A 21,697-nucleotide genomic window follows, 5' to 3' on the forward strand; every position below is an offset into this window, starting at 1 on the left:
CTTTTGCTGCGTTGCCATTTGAAAAGGCTTACCGGCACAGCGACACGGAAATGGTATGCGCTGTCGTACAATTTAGCCACAGGGAGAGGCCAGATATGCTGACGTCCCTAGATGATAAATGAGAGAGAGAGAGATTAGATAACCTTATTTCACATGAAATTGGAGAGAAGGATAGGCTCTGGAAACATTTCATTGACAAATGCAGTGCAAAGTAATTATGATAACAAGACTCGATAGCTATAGTCAGAGTATTTAAAGACAAAGTGCTGACTTTAAGCCCTGCAAACGTGGGTTTGCTCTGAGCAGCTCTGCCCAGGAACTGACACACATCTGGCTCCCAGTAACACTTAGCTGGCTACGAATAACTGAACTCCCTCTCTAGTTTTCCAAGCAAAACTCACAATAAACAGGGATTGTTCCTGATGTGCCAGGTGGCCCAAGAGCTTTAAAGGGTAGTAGTAGGAAATGGCAATTCTGCTGATTTTGAAACAGCGACTTTATTAGTCCTCAGAAGGCAGTGGAAGTTTCTCTATATATTTTAAAGATATAAGTAGCATCTTCGCTTGGTATTTCAAAACCAGATGCAGGCAAGATTTCATGCTATTTTTGATTGCAGGATCATGCCATGTACAAATGAAATAATATATTTTGTATGTGAAATGTTTATGCTACATTGAATAAAATAAAATTCAGTCCTCACCTCTTTTTAATCTAATGATCCATGGTAACTTTTATTTCAACAATTCCTAGTGCCTCAACACCTTCATCTTTCCCTCCTCCCTTCGCTTTCTGACACATTCTCTCTGATGGAGAGGATATGTTCACATGATATCACTTATGTGAGACTGCTGAGTCCAAATGATTGCTGTCCTGCCCTTTGGCAGGGACTAAGCCTCCCAATACCGAGGAAAATCCTCTTGAAAGAAACCTCTTCAACTAGGCAGCATTTCTGTTCTGAGTCACATCAAACCTGAATGCTCACTGCTGCTGGAGGCTAGTTAGCTTTAGTCTTTTGATGTGGATTTCAGGTTGACACAGGAAATCTCTTTGACCAGTTTTGGCAGCAAGCTTCAGGGATATTTCTGCCTTGCGAAACTCTCTGGGTCTGACATTTCAATTCCGTTGGAATTACGGCAGACAGGTCAAAACTTGGACAATTTTGGCTTTCTGATATCTTTGCAGCAGTTGCAGAGAAGCCTGTAACTTTTTGCAATGACATTTGAAAAGTTGATCAGAAAGTCAGCTTACGGGTGGGGGTATCCCTAATTTGACAAACCAGCATAAAAGTAATTTAAAATCAATTAAGAACGTATCAATTATGGCACCATAGATCAAAAATCTAAAGAAGACTCTGAAATTACTTCCACTTCAGGCAGGTTTCTCCTACAATTTGTTCAGAAACGCTACCATCCTTGCTTCTGCCGTTCCTACTGTTTTAGCTAGAATAAACATTGCCAGGCAATGTGGACAAATTGAGGCCTTGAAAGAGTCTTACATTTCCAGATAATTTGAAAGGAGTTTAAGGTCTTCATCAATTTACTGGAGATGATCAAAAGTTTGCAAGATCTGGTCTTTAAATATTTTTTTTACTGGGAAAAGCAAACATGTTTTAACAGCCTTTATTCCCATTGAGACAATCCAGAGAATGACATGTAAACAACTCTTGCTTTTACAACAAAGAACTTTCCCTAGAGAGATTTATTCGTAAACTCCTGTTCACATAGAAATTAAAGGGAATACTACCGCTGTTTCCGGTGAATTCAAGACTTAAAAACTGGAATTCACTACCCCCACAAGACAATAATGGAAACAGGAGAATAGATGAGAGTTTTGAGTACTGTCTCCCAAGGCCCTGGGTGAGAAGTACTTATATTTCTCAAGTATCTCTGGACATTGTGTGTGTATATATATATATAGTGTTGAGTTAGGCTGAAGTAGATTCAAAACTGTCCTTGTAGAGAGACACTAGATAGATTTTTATAAAATTCAGCAGAAAAATGACTCCTACAAAAAGGTTGCATCTCATTATGGTCATTATGGTCAGCTATGACTGTCAGACTCAAAGTACCATTTGCATTTCTACTACCTTAATCAAGATAAGAAATTGGTAGCCATTAATTTTATATGTCAGGTTCTACTGGACTATTTCTTTTTTCCAAGTGCCCATAAATATACTATTAACAAGGCCAATGTGGCTAGCTGGGGTGAGTTCCCCTCCTTTCCACGCTCTGGAGCTAAGATCTTCATGGCCTCTTTTATCTCTTCATTCATTCCTTACAAAAAGCGGTATATAAGTCTGTTCAGCAGAACTAGGTATTATAACAAGTTTTTTCCACCTTCTGTATCTCCCTACACTCCAGAATGCATCCACACAATGTTGACTGAATTAAGAGCATCGTTCAAGGGATTGGGACGTCTTACTTATGAGACTATGATGCTTTCATGTAAAGCAAACAGAGCTAGTAGAATGGAACACCATTCTGGAGAGTAAAGGGAGGTAAAAGCTAATCACAAACTATTTCAGCATTGTGTGGCTTCAACCACCAAAACTATCAGAAAAACAAACGTTTTTTTTTTTCCTACATAAAGCTCAATTTTATTTTCAGTTTTGCACAGTACCTTTAATTTGAGAGATGAAAAAAGAGCCATGTGCTGGGCAGTATATAAAAATGATCCCCACAAGCCAGCGTATTGCTGCAAAAATCTTACCTGTGTGGTTTCTAGGAAATCCTTCCTACTGTTTTGGCCTGAAGAATAATAGGAGCAATAATTTCCAAAAGTGACTTTGCAGAGAAATACAATCAATGGTTCTGTGGTGCTTCAAGAAACAGAGAAAAATAAGGGACTATCAGATTGCTCTTAAATAGGGGAATCACATATATAAATACAAAATACATTCAAGGCAAATAGATCCAATTAACTAAATTGTGGAGAAATATAGCAGAGGAGCTTATTTCACTGGCCAATGTGAAGGAGATAAACCTAAGCCATCAACCTGTAATCTTCTCCTATTCCCTCCCCACAAATGAAAGGTGGTTCGCATTTGGAAACCTGGGTGTTCTTTACAGTTGTTAAAATAAATGTAGAAATGTACACTAAACTTCCTCAAACCTCAAGTGCATTCATAGCAGAAGCTATTGTATATAACTTTTTATACAAATTAATGGTCATGATATGCTTGAGTTGCATGGCTTACATCATCATAGCCATAACACACCTGTGCCAGAGGGCACCTGGGCATCTAAACACAACATCAATTTTATGGAGGACAAACCCATAATAAGAATTAAAACAGGAACCTACATAAATAACTCCCTTTTGCTACTCTACACATGCAACAATATCATTAAAAGGAAGTAAAAATGTCCCACACTTTGACTGGGAAAGCAGTGGTAAACAGCATTTCATTCAGAATTCTTCAACAGCAAAGACTCCGTGGTCATTTCTTCTCCAAACTACCCCTAGAGAGAGTTTCCAGCACTTCCTAGCTTACCAGATGGTTTTTCTTAGAAGGATATAAACAAACAAAAATGCCTTGGAGATCCAAAGGAATTAATATATGGCAATAGCTAGCAGAAAGAATGAAAGCAGAAGGTGGGGAAAACGTGGCACCAGTATTTTCAGTTTATGCTGTGGGGAACAATGAAGCATCCTCAGCAAAATGTGCTTTCAAACCATAACGAGATGTTTAAGAAACATCAATTTTAAAGCATATAATTCATATATGGCAGTTTTTCTGTCCTACATGGCTGTCAGTAGTGTATGTTGATTTTATTTGATTTTATTCAGCAGGTGTAAAATTTCCAAATTTTTGAAGTAGTAACAAAGTCTTACAATATTTGGACACAGCAATAATCCAAATATGTTTGGGTTTTCTTAAGCATTTTGGGTTTTGTAAAGTTTGCAGCTTTGTTTAGTGAAAGTTTATAGCAAAGGTATATATTGAAAATCCCCTTCCTGTCAAACCACAAACCAATACCCAAAATAAATTCAGCATCTGCTACAGTGACACGCTGAATATCATGTATTGAATATCATGTATATGAATATCATGGGAGGGCTGCATAATTAGTTTATAATGGCATTCACTTAAAAGACAAATTTTCAATAGCTGTAGAAAACAAGCAGGCACTTCACATTTCCTCTCATCTGAAAAAGGTGCTTGTTTACAAGGATAATATTCAAGGTCAAAAGATTGGGCATAAAGACCATTAACTTCACAGAGCTCTTTCTTGGAGAGACAGGGGTCATGAAGTGTCATCAAGCAGAGCACCTGGCAGCTGTTCTGGCTATCGCTGGCCTTTCTCAGAGAAGAACCCAAAAGAAAGGACTTGTGACTTCTGGGAGAACACAATGGAGCTAGACTTTTATATGAGAAGAAAATGGTTGCTGAGAGGAATAAGTTTGCTGTTTATTCCCACTGTAAGTGACAATTGTATGCATTACCAGAGGTTCCTGCACAAAAATCCCCTTTTACGGTGCTTGGCACAACATGCCAAAAATGGTGTTCCTTGGAGTTATATATATATATGTTCCTAATAACATTTCTCTATACCAAAAAGCTCAAATCCCTAGTCTACAAGCCACAACCCTGCTGATATATGCATACATGTCTGCTCAAATGCTTATTAAATGGAACCTGAAGACTACTGGGTTTTAATATCTGCATCAACGGGCAAAATTGTCATTGGGCTGATGGAGGTACTGGGCCTATGCTACAGCAAAGGATCTACCCAAAAGTCTACATTAAGAACTTCGTTGTCCATAGATTTGTCCCGCTCCTCTGAACAGGGACAAATTAGTATCACAATAGAAACCAGGCAAGAACTACTATAAAAAAAAATGAGTCACTGTACTGTTATGTATGTATCATCTTTAATAGTACTTACTTTATTTCCAGTGAGACTTCTACATCCACAGGTGTGTATTTGTTAACAGGAAGGACATAGCTGTAATTGCCATTCCTGAAAAAGGTGGCATTAATGCACATAAGATTTTGAGATAGGCAGTATCTTTGCAAAAACATGGAAATTGCATTTAAATTGAAAAAGAAAAAATATTAAAAGGTAGAAAAAACTCCTGCACACTAGAGGAAACAACTGTGAGAAGGAGCCAGCCAAGTAGCCATGCCACATTAATGGTATTCTATTCCACTATAATAAAGCATAATAAAACAATTTACTTACCTGCACTGCAGATTTTTACTACAATAGCGACTGTCAATCCTTTGCTGAGTTTCCAAAATCTGTATGGAACTGAGTGTTGTATCAATCCCTAAAAACATTAAGAATAATGTTTTCTTCTTGATTATTTCAGAAACCTTAGATAAAGGCATAATAAAATTGTAGTTAATACAGTGGCATCTACTCCCTTGCTGGCCACTACAGGAGTTGCTACAGGTCTCAATCACCACTCAGTAAAAAGCCTTTGGTTGATTACCTTCATTCTGCCATTAGAGGGGAGATAAGATCCTTGTTTGATTTACACGGACAACTGTCCTGGTCAGGCATGTAATATTGTAACATTTCATTTTGGGCAGACACTGAAGGCTATTTTGATGGTAGTCCAAGTAGTATGCAACATTCCAACATCCATTGTGGTGTTCCAGAAACCATGGTCGTGCAAGTAACCATTAATTTGAAAAATATTATCTTTGCTGAGAGGAAATAATCTGGAATGCAACAAAACTTGTTTCTAATCCTATGTGCAGGAAAACTACCCAACTCTAATGAATACAATTTCTTCATAAAACACTGCCTTGAACTTGCAAGAACTTAAGAGTTTTGCAATATTATGCGCATAAGAATACCAGGAAATATGAATAAAATATGTTCAGCTAACCAAAAAGATATATGCACTTTGATCCTAAGTAAACTGTGGCAATAAGTACAACTGAAAACAGCAGTAGCTGTTTACATCTCGATGTCTTCTAAACACTTACATCCTGAACTTGGAGGAAGTTTACAGTCTGAGGAATGGGAAAATGGAATAAAAACTCTAAAAAAAAATTGTGTTTTAGAATTAGCTCAACATCTTACGTATAAACAGATGTATATACATTGTATTTATACATATACACACGCAAAATATGTTTCACGGGAGTGCACAATGCTGGTAAATGAAAAACTAGTTTCTGGGGGGAAAAAAGGAACCTCAAACCGTAGCTACTGTACTGATTACCAGGAAAGACGAGGAAAGTAACTGGTTACCAGAGTGATTATGTCCCTAACCAGGCTGGCTTAGGTTCCTCCATTCACTCTAGACTTCCTGTGATACCTTGGGCCAGCATCTCTGTGCCATGCAGGTGTTCTCTAGGTGGCCAGTTATGGTGAGATGAAGAGTATAGCCACGATGGTGCGGCTCTTCCCCGAGGCAGATTAACCCTGCAGAGAGCTAGGCAGCAAGAACCAGTGTGCATCAAGCTGCTGATTTTCAGTCTTGCAATGTGATGCAGAAAGCATAAGGATGACCAAGCCTGCTCTTCACATCACACTGTGAGCACTGGTTTTGAGTTTCTGTTCTTCTGTTCTACAGCAACAGCTCCCTGCTTTGCAAAGAAACTTTATGATGCATTTCTTTCAGCATGCAAATATCCACATGCTTAAGTGACAGAGGGAAATTGAGCATGTTCATCTCAAAGAACTAGCACAGAAGAACATTTCCCTCTGACACAGCATCTCATTACAACACATATCATAGTAATGCCACAGAGGCCCTTTTCTGAGGTGTGTAGCCATGTAAAAAAAAAAAAAAAATCAGAAGGGGAATGATTTTTACCAAATCATCTCACTGGGACATACCCAGGCAACAAGCAGAACCTGCCTTCTATTCCTCACGTGGCCCTGGGTAGCAATCTGCTTTAAGTGCATGCCAGTGTACAGATGCTCTATCATCCAAATATTGCCTAAGCTTTAATTGAACATTTATAAAAATCCTAAACCTTAAAACAAGAGCATCCACATAAACAGAAAAGACAAGGCATAACCCTGCTCATACCGAATGAGTGCCAGAGCATACCATTATAACATATGTAACCAGCAGATACTCATTTTCGTCGAGAAGAATCAATATTTTCAGCCCAGACTGGCTCTGACAGCAGTGCACAGTCACTAAAAGGGGAGACTGAAATCAAGCCAAATGTCCTGCATCGATGAACTTCATTTCACCTCCACTGATGCAGGCAGTGCCAGGATCCTAGGGCAGACATGGCCCCTTTCAGCAGCTGACGTTGTTAATCCTCTAGGTCAACTGGCCCAAACCCCAAACACTTCCTTTCACTGTACCGTGCACTTCCTGCACACAAATACCAAGCTCACATGCTTAAGCATTTTGCCGTATAAGGGTGAGCAGTGTTGAGAACCATACAAGATTTCAGCCCGTCAAGGAAAATGTCACTTGTCATTTTATTGCACGTGAAGCCAAGGCTGAGAACTCCCTAGAGAGGGCAGCCAGAATGTCTATAAAACTCTAATGAATGTGTGAGAATAAACTGAAACGACAAGAAAATTACAGTGAATCGCAGGTATTTAATAGATTCCTAAGTGCTAATTCTCTATAATGACCAGTTATAAATGAGATTTCTCTAAATTCCAGCAGCAGAATTCCAAGCCTAAAGTTATTCCAAGCCTAAACATTTCAAAGTTTCACTGAATTTCACTGAATTTTTAGAGTTGGAAGGGACCATAGAGATCATCTAGTCCAATTCCCTTGCCAAAGCAGGACCACCCAGAGCTTGTCAGAGCATGTTACTCAGGACTGCATCCAGGCAATTGCAATCCAAGTTATGCAATTATACACTGTAACATTAAAAATAAAAAGTAAAATATGAGACTTACAGTCATTTCCAAGATCAGGTTTTCTGTTAGGTTTTTTGACCGGATTTCTTTCAGGTAGCATGTTGCTTTTGTTTCCTGTGAAAGGATATATATACAAATGTCCCCAAGTTAGCCTTGCACAGTTGTAACAGCAAAATATGAATACAACATGAGAAGACGTTTTGTTAATTATCTCTTGGGTAAAGGCATGCATAACCACAAGAGAAACCTTTAAAATTTAAGGCACCTCTATTCAGAAGAAGATAGAGATAGATAGATAGATAGATAGATAGATAGATAGATAGATAGATGTAGTCAAAAGAAGTTTGCAGATAACAAGAAACAAGCTTCTGAAATTCTATAGAATATCTGAACACTTCAAAAAATAGCGTCATAGAAAAGACTTCATCCCACACACAGAATATCACCAGTTGATATAATAGAGAGCCAAAGCGAATGTTAACGTCCAGTCAGGCACTTCAGCACAAATCTGATCATAAAGCCACATCTTTCTTATAAGTGAGAAAATGAATAAGTAGGCATCTGCCACACAAACATAGGCCAGGGGAATAACTTAGCTTTTTGAATGTGAGATGTAAGACACTGAGGACTGACCCAAGTGAGACAAAGTACTTCACAGAGAGAAGATTAAGTCATCACATTAAAGAAACTAATGCACAGCTCTATCAACACGATCACCATGTTCCCTGATGTCACCTCTGTAATTTCAAACATTGAAGTAGGCTGGGAAATACAAGCTGAAAATTTTTATTTTTTTTAACTCTATTCATTTTCCCAGCATTTCTCTAGAAAAGCAAACTTTAAAAGATCTTTTGAATAATCACCACATTGTACAACCTGGGGAACGCAAAAGGCTCTTCAAGTCCATGGGAAATGGTTTTTAGCTGTTCCTGTGCTTTTACACTAATTGCCAGCCAAGAATCTGTCCAGAGACCTGTTACCAATAAACAGGCACTGCGAAATGTTGATCTTGCCTAAATTAACATGCTTCATCAAATATCATTTCAGCTGGAGAAAAAAAGGAATCATGTATTTCTAGAATACCGAAATGCTCCATTCCCACATTTTCCAAAGGAAACATTCTGATTTCAAAATGACTGTTTAGAACAGAAATCATCACTTCATTGTATAAAAATTTATTTTACAAAAGGATGGATCAAAAATGCACCATTTCACTGAGACTGAAACAAGAAAGCTGGATTGACCTTATTTTTTAATTATTCATTCCAGATTTTGGGTTTCATTTCAGTATTGGGAAGTATGAAAATTGAGACTTTCCCACATGCCAGCAGGTGACTGAGAACATGGAACAACCCTAACAACTGGAATCTGAAGACCCAGAAGCAATGTCATACAAAATCATCTCTGGGATTTCCATCATTTTTGTGTTTTGATATGAATCTGTGATACTGCTGCTAGTTATTCCTTGAATCCTTTTTCTATTTACTTGCTCATCATTCAGATTTGCCAGTTCTGCCAACTTAGATAGTAACTTGCATTTAGTAGTCATCTGCTGTCGTGTTTCTTAACATTGTGATCTGTTGCCACACACCTAGACAAATGGCTACTGAACACATACAATCAGTTATACATGTACAGTAGGTCTTGGGGCAGATCTAAAGAAGAGCTATTCATTCTCTCATTATTCCTTTTAATTTCCAAACCAGTTGTCACATCTTCCTTTCACTTTCTTCTGTTTTTTCTTAATAGTCTAGACATGTTAGCAATGCATTAAATGCTCCCTGCCTTTTTGCATTTTCATTAACAGAGAATTATTCTGTAGGAAAACCTATACCCCCTGGTAAAGGCAAGAGATTGTTCACTGAAAGATGTTCCCCCTGTAGATATAATACCTCAGCTGGGCAAGTGTGGCCAGGAATATTTACTAGATATTCTGAATTACTAAGCATTTAATATGGTGATTCTGTGATTCTTTGACAGATGACAGAAGAAAGCATTAAATGGGTATCAGAAATTTGTGTAAAAACAAGGATGAAGACAGGTTTTCTTCACTAAGATTTCAACTATTTAAACTGAGTCAGTAACGAGTATAGAAAATTATTTTTACCTGTTTTTTTTACTCATCATAAAATTACTATTTCATTGTCCTTTAAGCTGATGCAATCCAAATGAAATGTAGAAAGCAGGACCCTGAAGTTGTTTTTATTTGGAGCTCAGGTTGCCAATTGAGAACACCAGGAACCATCAAAAAATACTGTAGCAGCCTTCAATAAATTGTGGTAAATTTCCACTCTGTCAACATAGTAACTCCGAGGGCTTTCTTAAAGGCCCATGTTGGGGGTGAAGATCCAATTCAATAACAAATCCAAAAGTATGAGCATGACCAGAATGTAATGAGGGCAACTATTATCTGCAGACAAGATTCAGATAAACTCATCCAAAAAATGTGATATCCTTTTTTTTTTTTTTCCATTAAGCATTTTCTGGTTTTAATTCACTGAGTTGTAATACCCTATAAGCAGTACAGAAAAAAAACTGCTGATGGTTTCTTGCGGTGGTGGTATCTTGTTATGGCAGTAAATGCAAATGCATGAAGTTGACCAAAATCCAGCAGAAGCCAACACCAAGCTTTTATTGTGAGAGGAGAGATACCAGTGAGAAACAGCACTCTAAGTAAGGACACTGGTTACCAGTGACACTTAACACGAAGGGGCGAGCAACGAGCATTAATGGCATGGAAGCAGAGAGCAGAGAAGGCCCACATGCTGAAGGGTATTCATGCTCCTCAGTTCCATTGAAATCAATAGAAGTTCGAAAGCCTAAACCCTTTAGTTCTTAAGACAAATAAAGTATGAGGAGAAAAGGCCACATTAAGCTAGACTAAAGATGAGCTGAATTTTTGTTTAATAAATTTTGCCTTGCTTATGAATGCTTTTGTTTCTACTTGCACACTCCAAACAGCCTTCTCCTCAACAAACCTGAGACGCGAGGGACTAGGAGCTGCAGCGCAGGCACTCAGTAGCAGCCTGCACCCACAGAATTTAGGTATAGCATGGTAGAACAGTAAAAGGTTAAATATGAACTCCTAAATTAGCATTTAATTCAACTGCAATTTTAAATAGTTTTCTCATTTCATGAATCAGACTAATCAGCTGATTCTAAAATATCCACTGTTTATCTTGATTATTCCCCATATTTAACTCTTAGCTTTTTGTTCAGAAAACATTTTCCTTTCCATTTATCTTGGCTACAGCTACATTAAGCAGCTTGTTGGTTTTCCTTCTGTTTGGATTTCATATTGACATTGTTACCTTCCATCTGGGGATACATTCATTAAACTTGTGCAGATCTGAAATCTTTCAGTAGCTTGTGTACTGTGCTGATTTTTCACTCTTGGATCCACACCTAATGCTATTTGGAGCATAAGACCTTGAGAAGGTAATGCTTTGTGTTTATTCTATCTTCTCTTTCCACCTAATAGCAAAAGCAGTCAGCTGGGGATAGGTTTTCATATTTCATTTTCATCCATCTACGGTTCCCTCATTTGTGAATGAGATTAATGTCTTTTTAATTAATAAAAACTCTTTCAGGCATCAGAGCAATACAAATCACTTAGGTACGACCTCTTGAAAGCACTGTATTGAGCTGTATCTGCCACAGGGCTCACTGTGCACTGATCACAAGAATCACAAGGACGGCTCACATGCAGCTTGTCTGCAAACAGCACTTTGCAGTATAAAGAATGGCCAGTGGGTGAATCCCATGGAAACAGTTCACGTGGTACAAGTGTCACAGCAACTGGCAGTGCCTGCCCTGGTAGACATTTGTACTTCAGAGGCTGAACTGCATCCGTCCCTGATTTCACCCCAATTTGTCAGCTGAGGTCACTGCAAGAATTGTTCCCAAAGCCAAGAAAGGAAGAGTATGAATGCTGGGCTTAGTAATACTAACACTCGCTCCTACCCTGACAATGTTAAGGTCTGGGAAAGGGAATACAAATTCCAACTAGTACATACCTTTATGTATAAAATAGTTCTTATAAATATTATAAAAGCTGTAAACAATACACCTACTCATATATTACATACAAAACATCTGGCAGACAATATCTGAAAGAGAATTCATTCCAGTAAAAGTAATTTATTTCATAGAGCTCTGCCTTCAAATAACATTTCTTTACTCAAAAACCCTGCCTGAGTGAGCAAAGTTTTAATTCTATGTTCTCTAGCAATTACATTTTGGTCTCTGCCCGCAGAAAAGACGTAGTATCACCACTCTGTGACACCATTATGTGGTCTGGGTTTTTTTACATCTGTTAATTCACCCTCCACTACCCCCAATCAACTCCTGGACAACTGTAGCCAAAGGTTAATTAAAGGGATTAGTGACTTTCTGGTTCACATGAAATCATTTACCATGAATGGCCAGGAAGAACAGTGACACCTGACAAAACATCTTTGGACCCAGAACTCTTAAAGGAAACCAGGCCAGATTTTTCTAAAGCATATGGACTGCAGTGACAATTAGTTATATCAGCTTTTCTTAAATCCTCTGGACTGGGCTCTTTCGTTGGAAGCTAACTACCTCTAAAGATTCTTGCCTCTTCTCCTACACTCTTCATATAGTGTTTATTCAAATGGTAAATAATAGAAATTAACGTTTCAACTTACCTGTCTCCTTTGCATTGGTTTTCTCGTAACTTAGATATTTGAATTTTTGTTGATGAATTGGACAACAATAGACCTTGTCACAAGGCAAAATGCCACAGAAATTCACTTCAGGGATCCTGCTGATGGTTTGCGTGGTCTGAGAAATTGTGCTTTCCCCCTGCAATGCTAATGGGAAAACAAACAAACAAACAAAAGTAATTCTCACTAGTGTTGTGTGTCTATTGGCATTTTATAATAGCACAGAAAGTGAAAGCCTGTTATGTGTATGCAGATCAGCAGAGATACCATACCTGCTGTAGTGGTAGAGGGAGAGAGTGTAACAGAACTTGAGGTACTGCTGATGAAGAAAAAGAAAAACAGTTCATTAAGAAACGGACATCAGAGCTGTGGACCAAAACAGATTGGTCCACAATCTATTACTAATTCCTATTCATTAACACTAATTCAACTACTTGCCTGTAAATCGGATGTTTTTCAAAACGTCTGTCATGAACACTAAGTAAATATAGGGTTGATATTGTCAAAGCACTGTGGAAAGAGAATTATTCTGTAGATTTACATCCATCTGTTATATATTCTAATATGAATAATACCTTGACAGCACCTTGTCCAAATTTAGTAATGCAAGAGTTAACTACCTGATCACTTCCCCATTAGTGGAAAAAATTTCTACTAAATTTAAAGGGCTGTACTTGTATACAGCCAAATTCAACACAAAATATGGCCTGTTTTTCTTTGTAAATAGAATCACACCACCAGTTCAAAGTATTCAGTTCACAGAGAGATTGTAAAGCACAAGGTTTTGGACTGGAAACAGAAAATGGCAATCTTAAAAGCACAGCACAATTTCCTTTCCACAAGTCCAATGTCACAAGTTAAACTTTCAGAGTCACAGGACTGGCCACCACATTGGGAACAAGTCCAGATTCATTTCACACAACAGAATCGCTCTGTACATCAAAAATTGTACTTAGGCACAGAACGATTCCATAAAACATGCAAAATCTCAAGAGTCCGGTTTTGGATCTGTAGCAAAAGCCACCAAGATGCATTCAAGGTGGACCATACATTGTGACATGGACAGAGATGTGTGCACCACATGAGTATTTCACTGCTCTAAAACAATTTCAACTTTGCAGTGTTACCAGGCATATTCACTGTTAATTTTAATACACTGCATTTTGAGTAGGAATGGTAAGAAGAAAAAAAATGCAATCTTCTTTCTGATGAGATAAGTAGAAAAGGGAAGGGAGAAACAAGGCAACTTGTTGATAATTAATTGTTACCATAGTGCCATAATAGCAATCAAAGCTATTATAGTCACCCGGAAAATCTTCATGAGGGAAGACTCTTTCCTCTTTGACAAACAAACCTAGGAATAAAAATATGTTTGGTTAATCTAAGTGGCACATAACTAAGCTACTACGAGTAGATTAAGAAACATTACACTATTCTGACTTTAAGTTAACCTTGTATCTTTCAGAGGAACCATACAAGTCATCCTTATATAGAAGTCAACAGCTAATCCCTAAACTCTAAGTGCAGTTGATAGTCTGGGGACACAAACATTACACAGGAAGAAAGGGTGGGTAAAAATACAGCTCCTTCACTTTTTTACCTGCCATTTTTCATATTCTTGAAGTATTTCAAAATAAAATTAATAACTCAGGAAGCAGTGGCCAGAACTAAAAGATGAGCAGCTTTCAGTATTTGCTCAGACCATGTTAAACCAGAGCTTGTGTAAATACAGAAGAAAGGCACTTTGCAAACAAGTAGGATGATCTTAGATGACGGAGCATTTGATTGTCATTACAGAATAAAGAATGTCTGACCTATTCTTTTCTCTTGCTCTTTGGCACTGGCAAAAGCAAGGTAGGCAAATGAGTATTGGCTCATCTTAAAGAACAGGACTTAGCAGGCTAGGAAGACTGTCTTGAAAAAGGTCATTATATATTCCCTAACTCATTCAATCCCTGTGAAAAGGGGTCACCTCTTTCTACACCAGGATATGGGCAAGATGAAGCCACTCAGCAATAGCAATGACATCCTATCCAGGTCTTAGCCACCTGAAAGACAGCATTATCCAGTACAAAACAGGAGATCCTAACTGCAAACCTAAAGCTGTCACTAATATTTCAACACTTAGAAAATTCTCATAGGCATATTTCATATATTTAATTTCACTCACCTTGCTGGATGTTAGCGGGACTGATTTATTTGATGGCAAAAGACTAGTAGCTCGACTATACCTGCTGTAAGAGACAAAATCTCTTTAATATTCAAATGCTTCATCAACTAATAAATGAAAAAGAGACATTTTCAATAGGGTGTTAATGTCACTTGCTTTTGCAGAGAAATGAAAAAGTCTCATCAGATTCATTTTGAAGAACAAAGGCCTCCACTTAACTCATTCAGGTGAATGCTATTAAATGCTACATTTGATTTCAAAGAAAACTTGGGGAAATGGTTAAGAAATAGGAAATGCTCATCACTTCCACTGAAACACTAATGAAGATTCTTTCTTGCAGAAGCAACTCTGCAGATTTCTCTTAGCAGCAATTTCCAGCCACCAGGGCTGTAACTGGACATAATCTACCTTTGCTTTATCCAGCTGAAGCAATTACAAAAATGACTGGAATATAACAGACACTTCAAATACTCATTTTGTCAGCGAGTCAAAAAAATGACAAATTTGCATTTTTGCACAACTTAAACACTGGAAATGAGCTGAACCACTGTCAAGCAAAATCCGTTTTCACTTCCACCACAAAGACCACTTTACCAATTTCCGTGACAACTATCACAGAACATTCCAGACAGAGGTACCTGGCTTTGCTCTCTTCACTGTCTGTTGACTTTAAACTGCTCATCCGTTTCAGCCTGGTCAGCTTCCTATTCCACTGTTCCAATTCTTCTATTCTGACTTCAAGATTGTTGGTTAATTTACAAAGCTGCTTTACAGCACCAACATTCTCCATGAAGATCTGATCCTGCGAAGCAAAACAATGACAAAAGCAGATACAGTATATTCATCAATCAGATGTAACAAGCAGCAATGAGTACAGAATTCAATGTGAGGATACACTGAATATTTAAAATGCAAACACAAGTTATGTCACTGTAAATGGGACACACATGACTATGAAACCCTTTTGCTAGATTGTAAAAATTGCTTATGTTCAACTTGCAGTAAATTGAAAATGAGGACTTGAAGAAGCCAAGGGGCTTTGTAGACCAAGAATTTAAACTATATTTTACCTTCATACTGTGTTGAATTTTAAACCTTAACACTGTCACAACAGGCATCTGCTATTTGATTTGTAGTGCTGCAGCTGAGCATAGATTTCAGACTCCCTTAGCAAAATGTACCACCAATATCCTGCTTATCTGGAACTAAACTTCAAATGTGAGATAACAAAGTTCAAGGCCTCATCACCTGCTGAACTGAAGGAAAGATATGAAGGACTGTCCATGTGCTACTCAAGGTGCCAAGCTACACTGGAGTTGGGAGCTCCAGGTATTTAGAGCAGATATTCCACCTGGGACATTAGCTGTCTCGAAGATCTGAATTCAATATACATCTTAAACTGTTATGCATAGATGTCTCCTGCCCCTGTCTCCCCAAGGATCACAGAATGACACTCCCAAACTGCCACAGGGGTTTGGAGGAAGAGGAGGAAGCACAGATTGCACTGCAGTAATTTACCTCACTGTACTAAAACAAAGTGCTTGTGAAGTGATCTCAGACTTAGCCAAGTAGCCAAGAAAAAGCTAAGCAGTAAATAAGCCATTGCTGTAACAAAGTTATTCCTGCTTGGGCCACATCCACATCACCCCGCAGGGTGCAGCAGGCTTTCTCCATCTGCTAGGTCACATCCCTGGAGCACATTCTGGCAAGTGCTGCCCAGAAACCCAAGCTACAGAGGAGAAAGGGAACACGATGGGCTCAAAGAGCAGCGCTGAGGAGGCACTCTTACAGACAGCACTTTGTGTGATAATTCAGCAGAAGTATTTCCATTAGATACATTTTGTAGCATTTTTTTTCCACTAAATCAAACACTCAATTGTCCAACCTAACAGTTTTGTCAGAAAAAAATCTGACTACCCCAAAGAAGTTTGGGGGGGGCTCAAAAATGCAAACACAGCTGCCACACAATGTGACAGGCAGGGCCAAAGGGTAAAAGGAACCTAGTATCACTCCCTAACACCACCGCTCTTCTATGAGCATCTAGAAATCAGCTACAGATCAGAAACCTGACCAAACACAGCACATTTTCTACAAGTCTCATTTTCAACAGTATCTCTAGAAAGCGCTCATTCCACAGCTTTATTCAAGGTGTCTAATTCATGCTTCTTTTTTTATGGAATACAGCCTAGGAGATTTAACCTATGAATTTAACTTATTTGTGGCCTATCAAAAGACAAGTGAAATTTTTATAGACATTTTCTCTAACTTTGGAGGTGTAAACTTGTGTTTTCCATAGAATAATGAAAGAATGCATGATTATAATGAACACAGGATCGTGTTCACGACATCATCCTGACAAGACAAGGTTCCCAACCTGTAAAACTTCCTTCTTCCCATTACCAGCTGTAAGTGGGAAAGAGCTGGGAAGTGGTCCCTGACCTGCAGTGAACCAGCGCACAACAGAGAGGCTGCTCTGAGCAATGTTGTGGGACAGTGCTGTCTGCAGTCACCTGTGACTGGACTCTGGGACTGCCAGTCCCTCCCAGCCCTATTTCCACAGGAAGCACAGGGGAAGAGAGCACAGGCCAATAGACTAAGGCATCGTTTCCAACCTATAAGTATGGTAATTACTTTGTGTGCCATAAACATTTTATAGTATATGATTTTGAAGATATAATAAAGACCTTCCCACAGAGCACAGAGAGTTAGCATTTGTATTTGGTATGAAGTGATTATACCAGGATTAAAGTGAGGAAGTTTTTATTTAACAAGTAGAATGCCATCCTTGCTAAATCCACTTCTGGAACACTCAATTAAATTAAACACTTAAATAAAGAAGAATGTTTTGGAGTCCCACTTGTTGGACCAATGCTATGAAATCGGTACCCACCTTTATTCAGTAAAGTTAGGTTTTTTCCTTTTCTCCTTCATTATATGTTTATTATAGTGAGATTTTAATGTAAATACTTTTTGTCATTAGAAAAGTCAGTCATTTACAAACACCTGGTGGTGCAGTTTTTCTCAATGATTTGCCAAACTTTTTATAAATATATATGTAAACATACGTAAAAAAAATATATACATATACACACAGAGGCCTACAACTTTGTATAAAGCATAGTGTGTGTTTATAGTTCCATAGACAAAAGGAACAGTCTAAATACACACCTCCACTTTCTCTCTCAAGACCATACCTTGTCAACCATGAGGAAGTTTTCTATTTTTTCTCCATCGTTACAAGAAACATCTCCAACTTCTCTAACAGCTTGAGGTAAAAGCTCCTTCACTTCCTGGGCTATTATTCCTGTTCACAAGAGAACATAAACTTAAGTCAGGAAACACAGTGGCATAGTGTTGATCACAGTTGTGTGCGTTGAGACTATCCTAAAAGCTACAGGTAGGGGCAAACATGATCTAGAATTTCTCTGTGGTAGGAGAATTTTGGATTTCACTTTTTTTTTTTCCTCCATTCCACAGAAAACAATCAGCAACCTTTAGAATTCACATTTCTCTGAAATAAGAACAAAACTGTTTTTGCTCACATATTTCATTTTCATTAAACCTCTGGAAAAATAACATTCTATCTTTAAAATTTGAAACAGAAGCTGGAAAACTACCAGAAATAGTTAATTTTGGCATTTTTATATCACAAGCGAAACACAAAGAAGTGTGCAATAGTAGTATCCTCGGAAATGAGAGTGAAATAGCAGGGTGTTAAAAGGCACTATGGTACAATGAACAACAGTGGAAGTTAATGAAAAATGGGAACAGAGCTGACTGAATACCTGTTTCATGGGTGTTTTTTATTCCCATAACAGATGCAAATTCAGGCTTGTAGTCATACTCCACCAGCCTCATCTGTGTTATTCTTCTCAACTGCTCATTTGTATCGACCTAGTTGGACAAATCCCAAGATTCATATGTTGAAACATTAAGAATGGTTATGGCATCTAGGAGTTCAGTGAGATAGCAACGAGCCTGACATGGCCACTTGGCCAATCTTTGCATCAAAAAATGTGGACAATCTTCCTGGTCCCCATTAGCAGTGTTATTTGTATTTGTACTGCCAGCTGCCCTTCAGTCTGACAACTCCCATTTACACAGATATCCCCAGCTTCTAAGGGCAGCCTCTTCCAAAGTCCATAGGCAGTGGCTCTACAGAGCACAGCACTACACCCTGTTTCTTTAGGCCAGCACTTCAGCACGCCCAGGATAAAGAAGCTGCTTCACATGTCAGAACAATGATCCACACATGTGCCGTGGTGCAAACAGAAATGCCCTAGATACTCCACAGCCCTCACCTCCCGGATATTCTGTTTTGCTCGGCTGTCAGACGGGTGCATGACTCTGCCCATAACTTTTGCATTTCCGCAGACAACCAGCGCTTCGTCTGGTGCATCTGTGTTAATCCCTACTCGACCATGATAGACTATCGTCTCTGGAACATGTCCTCGCTGCCACAGTACATCACTGTCATTCTCAAACTGCCCTGGGTTAGATGCCTGGAAGAAAAAAAAAAAATTGTTTGAAGATATAGTATAGCATAGATGTACTATTGCTTTTTCCACTGGAAATGCAGGGAAAATGAAATGCCAAATCTTTAATATTTAAATTGTATTCAAGAGCTTTTCTAACACACCAACAGAAAAAAACAGAGTAGAGTCACTTCTAAGCAAGTGTTTCTACTTATACAGCAATGGCCTCATAGCTGCTCCCCTTCGATTCTACTTTATTATCACCTTAATCTAAATTATCAATGTTCAAAGCTTTCCAAATTTTAACTTTGACATTACGCCACATAACCATTTATTTACCAGCAAGATTTAGCTGAGGCTGGAAATCAGAAAAGAGCAAACAAGACAGAAATTAAATACACGTGGTTCACAAAATCACGTGTAATGTTTAAAATCAACTCAGAAATTTCATGTCAAGGAAACAGAGTCTTTCAAAGAACACCAAAAAAAATGGAGTTTGTACAATTAGAAAAGTTAAACTCAGTAATTAATTTTGATGGTTTTGGTTTTTTTTAAACTTTGAATTCAGGCTTTAAAATTTGAGTCTGAACAAAAGTATGATCCCAATAAAAAGTCCATACTCATTTCAAGAAGCCAGGCTTTCACAACGCTTTGCCATCTAGAAGGCATGGTGCTGTGCACTTACCACTGTTTGCCACAATTAGAGCATGATCTGATATGCCTGATAACCACTGCTCAGCTGGTAGTTTTGTTACGTTATGTTTAAGTGTATAAAGGGCCAGACTAGGAGTTGCTCCCTCTCACAGTGCATTTGCACAGCTTTGCAACTTTAAGGTAGCTAATGGCTCGCTGAATGTACCCTGCACCGAAGCCCTGTCAAGACATCTGGAAAATGACTTTTTTTTTTTTTCTTTCCAGCTTTCCTGTTGATGCTTTCACCACTTCAAATCACAGCCTCATGATCCTTCTGCTTTTCTGCCTTCTTTTTTCTTTGTCTGGAATAGCGGCCAGGTTTGCAAAATCTCATTCCCTGGATTCCTATTAAAAAACTGTCTTCATTAAAATTTCAGATTTCCCACATTAGTAAATATATGAAATTTGTAACACTGCTAGATGCAGAAAGAGAAATCCAGACAAAAGCAGTATTGTGGAAAATAATAAACAAAAAAGGAAAATAACTAAATATACAGGAATGATACAAACACAATGCTTCAGTGTCCTGAAATAAAAGAACCCACAGCAACAGCCAGGATGATAAACCTTCTCAGCGGGGCCAAAAACTACTGAACTCCTATTCAGTAGGAGTGAACCATTCCTATTAAAGCCCTTTCACAGCTCCACCCAGAAAGGAGCTCTCAGCCATATTGCCCTCCAAAAACCTAACCATAACTGCAGGAAGAGGGTTTATGGCACAAGAGGACACAATGTTATGGTCCAGATGAAAAAGGAGCCAGGACTTAAAGCATCCGAAAGCCCCTGTGCAACACCACACGTACTGGGGCTTTGCACTTTCGCTCTCTCCAAACCCTAATGCTAAACCAGGCTGTAAACATAAGCCCAGGCAGACGATGTGCTGCCAAAACAGAACCAAGAAATGGCCTACAAAAAATGATGGCAGGACTAAAAGCTTTTGACAGCCCTCACCCTTCTTTGGAAGCCACTTTCCATCCCCACTTATTACACTCAAGCTCTTGGTCTTACCCATCTTGAAAACAAAATGCTAAGCTTGGTCCTTGCCATACTCCAAGACTCCATGCAAAGAAGCAGCTCCTTGACTGGCCCACATGAAAAAGTCTGCTGGGCTGCAATCTTCCGGAGACCCTCACCATCCTTTACAACCACCAAATTAAGAGCTGGGACACCCTGAAAACACTCTGGAAAGGGGCAGCTATGGGTCTTAATCTTCCTAGAGCTGCCTGACCTTCTTTCCTTGCAATTTTTTCATTCTCATCCTCCTCTGAAAATGAAGCATCTGGCCAATGAAAGCATTTACCAAATTCCTGGCAAGCGTAGGCAATTGTTTCACCTCAAGGAAAAAGCAATCTGGAAAAATCAATATATTTTGTACTGGAATTCACAACAAGCTTTCTTTTGAATTCTTCTATAGCTCTACTTTTAACACTTTAAAATAACGATAATTAAACGACAACAACATACTCATACAATATACACTGTAACTATTTTTTCCCTCAATCTTTTCAATTCAATGGTAATTTTTATGCCCACGAATCACACTCCCCCACCCCCCCACCCCCCAGTCTCCTGTGTATATCTAAACAGTTTTGTAAATACTTTTCACATGAAAGCAATATAAATTTCTACTTACCCTCACAATGACCTTCTCAGAGACATTTGCAGACAGTAGGTAGAATTGGTCTTGAGAGACAGCATACAGTCCAACTACCAGCATGAAGTATCTAATTTAAAATTGATTTAATCAAAATAATATTTTAAGTAATGTCTTCTCACAGAAAAAAATAAAATGTTTTACATGCAACTGCTATTACTGATACATAAAAAAACAGCCAGAACATTTTTTAAAACATATTTATGTTACAATATGACAGA

The 21,697-nt window shown here is 38.4% G+C and overlaps 1 protein-coding gene across 1 annotated transcript in view; it reads right to left on the reverse strand.

Annotated features, from left to right (window-relative positions):
- MYRFL (myelin regulatory factor-like) overlaps positions 1–21,697 on the reverse strand; it is a 42,614-nt gene that overhangs the window by 173 nt on the left and 20,744 nt on the right. Inside the window, exons 10-24 of the mRNA XM_014963536.1 lie at positions 21,456–21,546; positions 18,956–19,156; positions 18,440–18,548; positions 17,849–17,958; positions 15,293–15,456; positions 14,655–14,718; positions 13,753–13,838; positions 12,923–12,994; positions 12,757–12,803; positions 12,467–12,631; positions 7,836–7,910; positions 5,187–5,274; positions 4,890–4,964; positions 2,710–2,818; positions 33–107 (exon numbers count right to left, since the gene is read on the reverse strand). Of these exons, the coding sequence (XP_014819022.1) occupies positions 33–107; positions 2,710–2,818; positions 4,890–4,964; positions 5,187–5,274; positions 7,836–7,910; positions 12,467–12,631; positions 12,757–12,803; positions 12,923–12,994; positions 13,753–13,838; positions 14,655–14,718; positions 15,293–15,456; positions 17,849–17,958; positions 18,440–18,548; positions 18,956–19,156; positions 21,456–21,546 (1,531 nt within the window). The remainder of the gene's footprint in view (positions 1–32; positions 108–2,709; positions 2,819–4,889; positions 4,965–5,186; positions 5,275–7,835; positions 7,911–12,466; positions 12,632–12,756; positions 12,804–12,922; positions 12,995–13,752; positions 13,839–14,654; positions 14,719–15,292; positions 15,457–17,848; positions 17,959–18,439; positions 18,549–18,955; positions 19,157–21,455; positions 21,547–21,697) is intronic.

This window comes from Calidris pugnax, unplaced genomic scaffold (genome assembly GCF_001431845.1).
Source record: "Calidris pugnax isolate Ruff unplaced genomic scaffold, ASM143184v1 scaffold44, whole genome shotgun sequence".
Lineage (NCBI taxonomy): Eukaryota > Metazoa > Chordata > Aves > Charadriiformes > Scolopacidae > Calidris > Calidris pugnax.